At 40.0% G+C, this 7,250-nt stretch overlaps 1 protein-coding gene and 1 long non-coding RNA gene across 3 annotated transcripts in view; both read right to left on the bottom strand.

The window, feature by feature from the left end:
- Positions 1-1,080, bottom strand: part of LOC119409009 — an 11,514-nt gene extending 10,434 nt beyond the window's left edge. For both annotated transcript variants that reach the window (XR_005186756.1, XR_005186757.1), the window contains exon 1: positions 953-1,080. This is a non-coding gene — a long non-coding RNA (uncharacterized LOC119409009). The remainder of the gene's footprint in view (positions 1-952) is intronic.
- Positions 1,081-3,817: 2,737 nt separating this feature from the next.
- The window catches only part of rgs14b (regulator of G protein signaling 14b), a 22,624-nt gene continuing 19,191 nt past the window's right edge, over positions 3,818-7,250 (bottom strand). The window contains exons 15-16 of the mRNA XM_037675870.1: positions 6,263-6,353; positions 3,818-4,080 (exon numbers count right to left, since the gene is read on the bottom strand). Coding sequence (XP_037531798.1) covers positions 3,818-4,080; positions 6,263-6,353 — 354 coding nt within the window. The remainder of the gene's footprint in view (positions 4,081-6,262; positions 6,354-7,250) is intronic.

Below are 7,250 nucleotides of genomic sequence, written 5' to 3'. Positions count from 1 at the left end.
CGTTTAGAGTTTAGAAACATTGTTTAGAATATCGCAAGAGTGTGGGATGGGTTTAAAACACCTATATATTATATATATAAAAAAATATATATATACATACATACAATAATAAACTACTACTTACTACTTGTACTACTATTCCTACTTCGTGGTTTTTCACTTATCGCAGAGCTTCAGTGTACGGACTCCCACGATAAACGAGGGACTACTGTATGATACAAACTATTTATCTTTGACCTCAGGGTGTCCAGAATTTGATCTGAAAGTTCTGCTCATCTGCTTCAGATATTATCAGAAATTCTCTGGATGAAGGACTTTCTGACCTGACCTCCCCAGCCTTGACCCTCAACACTGTAGCACCACAAGGCTGTGTGTTAAGTCATGCTCTGTATGTATAGAGCAGAAGAAATTACCATGTTCCCTGCAGGCTCTGAGCTGATCACTTTAACACCTGGTGAGATAATCCAGAACCACCTGATCACTGAAGGTCTTGAAGGTCAACACATGGACAGAGGCTCCTGTAACTTACTGTGATAGTTTGTTGTTTTACTGTGTTCAGGTGTGACATGCACACCCTGACCCCCTCAGATGGATGGAGTTAACAAGCACAGCTGCTGCCTGATCCATTCACAGCTGAGCCACGACTTCATCGTCTGACAACACTTTTCATTTGGATCTCTGTCCTTCACGCTGAGCAGAACATGCACGTTTTGATTTGATGAATTTCTCTGTAGGACTCAGTGAGGTCCATTCATTCAGAGCCTCTGTCTGCAGCTCTGAAAATAATTTCCATCATTTAATTTTTTTAACGGGACATTTGATCAGGAGGAGGATGGATGAGGGGAGGACAGGGAGACAAACATCCACAGACTGAATGATCACAATAAGCAGCATTAAAAAAAATATCTCCACTAAATAAAAGAAAAAGCCTGGAGTAAACTCAAACGCTCACCTCCTGCTTCCGCCTCCTCTTCCTCGTCTTCTCAGCACGGCGGACGTGCAGCGGAGTGGATGGCACTCCTCATTTCACGGCGGTGACGGTGCCTTTGAGAGAACAACCTTTCTCTGCCCATTCATAGCACCGCTGACGCAGACCTCACGCGTGAACACACACACAGAAAAAAACACACCAGTTGTGCCACTCACAGGTCTGGCATTCTGAAGCTTTATGTAAAAAATTAAAAACACTTCACAATAACTCTGCTGTTCATGATCCCATGCTTGATGACAAACAGAACAGGGTGGTGACAGATGATTTCCAAACACTCTGAAATATGGATGCTGCTGACATCATCCAGGGGGTTGAGATCATCTATGACTCATTAGGTTTTACAACTTGTTTAAAAAATAAATAAATAAATAAATTATATATAGAGACTTTTTCCATCACCTTCCAGCAACAAGTCTTAAGATCAGACAGCTAACAAGCTAATTGATCCCAAGAACTAGTCACAGCACTGCAGAGATCGTCTCTGTGCCATTAATGATATTACACAAAAGCGTCTTAGAGGCCTTTTTTTGTTTATCCGGATAAACTAACAGACAAATGTAATTACGCAACTGACGCATATTAAAACAGATTGGGGTGGTTTTGTCCTGCATGAGTCACACAATTGTCCACTGGGCTCTTACTGCTCTTTTAAAACCAGCACGTCTGTTTTTCCAAACCACCGAGTGTTAAAACACCAAACCTATGCTGACAACTCTCTGAAATCAGTCCTGGTTAAAGATCTGGTTCCTGAGCTGCAGGCGGATGTGCCAGAAGAAAAGGACGATCCAGGCTTTACACGGTGCAAACACACACAACCTCCTCTCCAAGTGCTATTCAATTCATTTTATTTATACAGCACCAAGTCACAACAGAAGTCGTCTCAGGGCACTGAACAGAAAAATTCATATATAAAAATAATAATTTAACATTATTTATCTGAGGAGCAGCAGACTGCTTTGAGTTTAACTCGATCACAGAACATTCATCTTGAGCAAGCATGACGGCGACCGTGGAAAGGAAAAACTCCCCCATGAGGAAGAAACCTTTAGCAGAACCAGGTTCAGGACAAGCGGTCATCTGCTTCGACCGGATGGGTTTGAGTGGAACAGATGCACAATGTCAGGTCAAGAATCACATGTTAAGATAGAAATACTATCAAATGAAAACTATTAAATTTTAATAATTCATTTTAAGGAAATGAGGTCAATTTGTCCTATAGTAGTCTAAAGCTCTATTCACATGGGATTACATGTAATAAATAAATTACTCCCCAACGTCTGCTTTTTATGTGGCGCATTCACACGGGATAACCAAATCCTGAGATTTAGTTGAAATTTACAGACATCTTCCAGATATGATATACTGTATACTTTATTAATCGACTCGATGAATGACGTGAGTTGATGGTAAAATACTTTTCAGGCTACGGCCACAGCTTGGTGCTGTGTTACTGCCAGCACTAGCTAGCTGTATAGTAGTCTACACACAGAAGAAAATTATTCTTCCCGCACAGAGCAATGCATGATGTGAGCCACCATTTGCATATGATTTTGCTCCTTCTCTTCAGCCTTTTCTTTTTTTTTTGGGGGGGGGGGGGGGTAACAGTTACGAGACGATAGGCTTTTGCTGGTCTGGAACACAAAAGGTTATTTATGCACCCTAATGCAGCCTCTATTGCCAAAAGCAAATAAAAATGTGCCCAGGAAACAAAAAATGCCTCATTACTTATCGGATACCGCCCATTTCTGTCCAAATCACAGAGATGCCTATTCACATTGGATTAGTATTATCATAGGACCTCAGAGTTCAGCTAAATATAGTAGGTAATTTGTGGAGGAATTTTTACCTTACAAATTACTGACATGGCCGATTCGCTTCAATTAACAACAGACAATCTCCGTAATTATTACAAATAGGATGTGGTCCCTAGGTAAAACTAATCTTGTGCGAATAGGGCATAAGCCTATAGCAGCACAACAAGCCAACCCTAACTGTAAGATTTATCAAAAAGGAAAGTCTTAATCCCATTCTTAAACTGGACAGTGTGTCAGCCTCACAGACAGAAACTGGAAGTTGGTTCCACAAGAGAGGAGCCTGATAAATGAAAGATCTTCCTCCCATTCTGCTTTTGGAAACTCTAGGAACCACAAGTAAGCCTGCAGTCTGAGAGTGAAGTGCTCTGTTAGGAAAAAATGGAACAATAAGATCTCAAATTTAAGATGGAGCTAGGTTGTTGAGGGCTTTGTAGGTTGGATGTAAGATTTTGAATTCAATTCAAAGTGGTAGGTACATGCATTAAAAATAAGAACACACACGAGCACAGACTTCAAGTATTAAAACTCATCCTTGTAAATTATCATTTTCCCACCTTGAAAGGCAAAACAGGATCATTTAAAACATTTCAAAACAGCCAGGAAAACAATCACCTTTCAGTAAAAGCAAAAGCAAATTATTTCTAAACGACCAATTATGATTTGTAAAATGAACTGTACAGTATTACACAGGCTACAGGGTCAAAACAAACGTTTCATGCATTTTAAGACACAATAATACAAATTCTAGCAAACAGCCTCCTGTGAGGATCTGTAGTGTTTAAAATGACACTATAAATGTTTGCCGTGATCTTTTTGTTTCTTTACAGAAAACCTTCAAAAGGACAACCAGTGCAGAGACTCTAGGACTCCGTTGTCTCTGAGCTTATTCATTAACAGGTAAAAACTAAGGTGCTTTGAGACAAATACGTTTGGACTTGAGTCACATCTCTGTGTTGTGAGACAATCAATGTTTTTCTTGGCCTCTTTTGTCCATTTTACAAGCAACTCTTTGTCAAACGGTCGTTTCCTTGAAGTCTTTGGACTCAGACAGGTCAGGACAGTCTGAGCCTGCTGAGCCCGAAGTTGATTTCATGTCCTCGGGTTCTGTTTTGGAGTCGCTGGTGGAAGAGCTGGTTGTACTGGGGTCATCTGAATCCTGTGCCTGGTCTGTGGACAGCTGCAGGAACGAAGGAACCTCCAGCTGCTCTTTGGTCAGAAGGCCTCGCTGGTCGTCCACTCTGCAGCACTGAGCCCTCGTCAGCATGTCCAGAAAGCCTGAAGCACACCAGAGTTGGGTTCAGGTTGGTAGTTTTTCCCCATGAATAAAAACAAAATACTTGTATGTTTATAACATAAGTCAGCGGTCTGCAACCTGCGGCTCTGGAGCCACATGTGGCTCTGTGGTTCCTCTGCAGCGGCTTTTTCAGGCTTTGACCAAAACTAAAATAAAACTGAATTTGATTTAAATTATTACCAATGAAAATTGTTAGTTTTAGCAGATTTCCTGACATTTTCAAATATGTGAAGAAAAGTATAGACATGTGATGACATCATGCTAGCAGTTTGTTAGCCACTTTAAGTCAACTTCCAGTCTCAGAGCAGCTTTCTCTCAAAACACCAGATTGTTTTGGAATATCTTTAAGACAAGTTACTGAGAAGGATTATTTGATGACACACAAAAAAACAAAGTCAAAGTAAATGACAGCATTTAAACTGGTCTAATTTTATACTGTCTTTAACTTTATGTTTTACGTAGGAAACTTAATTCGTCAACAATTAAGAGAACTCACATCGACCTGTAGAGTTCATTGTTTTAATTTTTATAAAATTGTAAAAAAAAATATATATATATATATATATATATATTCTTTATATGAATCTGGTCTTTTTTTTTGGTATTAAAATATAAAAATATCCATCCATCCATTATCTTTTACCCGCTTATTCCATTTTGGGTCACGGGGGTCGCCGGTGCCCATGTCCAGCAATCACTGTGCGGGGGGCGGGGGACACCCTGGACGGGTCGCAAGTACGTCACAGGGCCACATAGAGACAAACGAGACAAACAAACATTCACTTTCTCATTCACACCTAGGGACAATTTAGAGTTACCAATCAGCCTAGCATGCATGTTTTTGGTCTGTGGGAGGAAACCGGAGAACCCGGAGAAAACCCACGCATGCACGGAGAGAACATGTAAACTCCACCCAGAAAGGTCCCCGGACCGGGGTTTGAACCAAGGACCTGCTCGCTAAGAGGCAGCAGCTCTACCAGTTGCGCCACCGTGCTGCCCTATGAAAATATCAATAAATGTTAATAATAGTTAGACATTTTTCATTTTATAATATCACCGCCACTGGACGGTGAAGCCATCTCCAACAAACTTGAAGTGGTCCATGAGCCACCAGTTGACCAGTTGTAGCAGGTTCTGTGGCTCCAGACATCATAATTAAGCAAAGTGGCAGAAATGGCTCTTTTTATCACAAAAGTTGCAGACCCCTGATACAAGTCATTTCCATCTACGTTAGAGTACATTGTTTATTGTAGCGTACTCTTTTATTTGTGCTCGTCTTAGTTTGTCACAGGACGACCCAACAGGAGAGATTTATCATCAAATACCTAAAGTTAAATAAACAATTTAGAAAGTATATTTAGTTTAAAGTAAATGTGTCATTTCAGTCATTTTTTAATAAAAACTGAATTTATTTCACACACAAAAAATTAAAAATCAATACTACAGGCATGGCTGCAGTCCTGCTCCAAGTTAACAGAACAAATAAATGAAAGTTGCTCAACTTTTTCCTTCAAGTATAAATGCGTATTTTACAAAAACTCAACCACATAATTTACTTTTTGGTTATTTTTAACATGGCTATTTAGTTTTACTGTTTATTGTGCCACTAAACAATAAAAACAGGCGCCTCTGTAGCCATGTTTTAAAGATGCTTTCATCGCTGGACGTGCCGGTCAACGAGTCCACCTAAAGCGGCAGAAGACGACGACATCCAGCCTGGAAACATGACACGGAACTACTGCGGGTTTATATGAGCTGTCAGAAGGGTTGTGTTTAATATTGATCAGGGTATTGATTTTGTTTTATTGGCAATTTGACACATTGCTGTTATTGTTTTATTCAAATCACAAATCTTAGATTTTCTAACAAACGTCACTATGGCAGTCAAAAAAAAAAGCTGAGGAAAAAACAGCTGATAATCAATCAACGCAACAATAAGTCATTAGTTCACGTTGCTGCTGCGTGACTGAAGCGTTTGGGCCTGAATATTTTTTTTTGTTTGTTTTATTTGAAAAATGAGTAATTTAGCACTTCATTGAAATAAAACACAAATAAAAATTTGACCTCGATTTTTATTTTATTTTATCATAACCAACACAAAGATGGTAACTTTAGCTTTCTAGAAGTTAAAGAGCCTAAATGGACTCCGGTGAGGTTTCCTACCGTCCATATCGCGGTTCTTACTGGTTCTCTGTGGCGTCCTGGTTTTGTCGGCCTGCAGCGATGACTTAGGCTCCAGACTCACTGCTCCTCCCTGAGACCAAAACAGTGTTGAGTTCACATGAAGAGCCTTCCAACTCCAGATCAAATTGTTAACAGGATGCTTTACATCCAGCGGAACCAGTCGCTGTTAAAACAACCAAGTTTAAAGATGGTGGCATGCAGCATTTCAGGGACGGACACGGGTTCATACTCGATCAGAAGTGCAGTTTCTGACTGGTCTGCCACTGTTCGAGACTAGAACATTCAGTCTCAACGAGTCCTGTTTGCAAGTGAGCAGCGAGCTGTTCGGAGACGTTTTGCATGACCAGTTTTTGTATATGGCTTATTTTTGTGCACACAGCTCAACTTTACTCCAGGTTGTGCACATTATTCCCCACATCGTACTCATCTCCACCCTCTTTGTACCCACACTGGAAGCAATCCCCACGTTATTGATTTAAACCACTGGAAAACAGTTCTGAAATGAAAGCAGGCAGATTTTGACCAGTGTTTTAATTATCATTTATAAATGGTGTTGTTTGTAGACACGTTTCATGTCATGCCTTCAACCACGTGTCAGAACTGTGGCGTTCCTGAAATGGGTTGAAGGCACCTGCAACAAAACTGAGACAGGTTTGAGACAACGATCCTGCGACTGTTTCGAGAGGCGATTTGTCGCACCGTTTTATTTAAACAGCCCAGTGAGACACCGCCTTAAACAGAACCCCATAAATAATCTGCGTCTAACATCTTAGTATTGGATACAACAGGACCTTGTGAAGTTCAAACCTTCCCTTCGTGAATTACAGCCATTTAAATAACCTGAATAATGCTCTAAAGTCATGTGGTCATATATATCTATATATAAATATCTCTCTCTCTCTCTCTCTATATATATATATATATATATATATATATATATATATATATATATATACTTTGTGTATAT

Source organism: Nematolebias whitei, chromosome 4 (assembly GCF_014905685.2).
Source record: "Nematolebias whitei isolate Nwh7 chromosome 4, NemWhi1, whole genome shotgun sequence".
Classification (NCBI taxonomy): domain Eukaryota; kingdom Metazoa; phylum Chordata; class Actinopteri; order Cyprinodontiformes; family Rivulidae; genus Nematolebias; species Nematolebias whitei.
The sequence above is the reverse complement of the archived record's forward strand: the minus strand, read 5'-3'. Positions and strand labels throughout refer to the sequence as shown.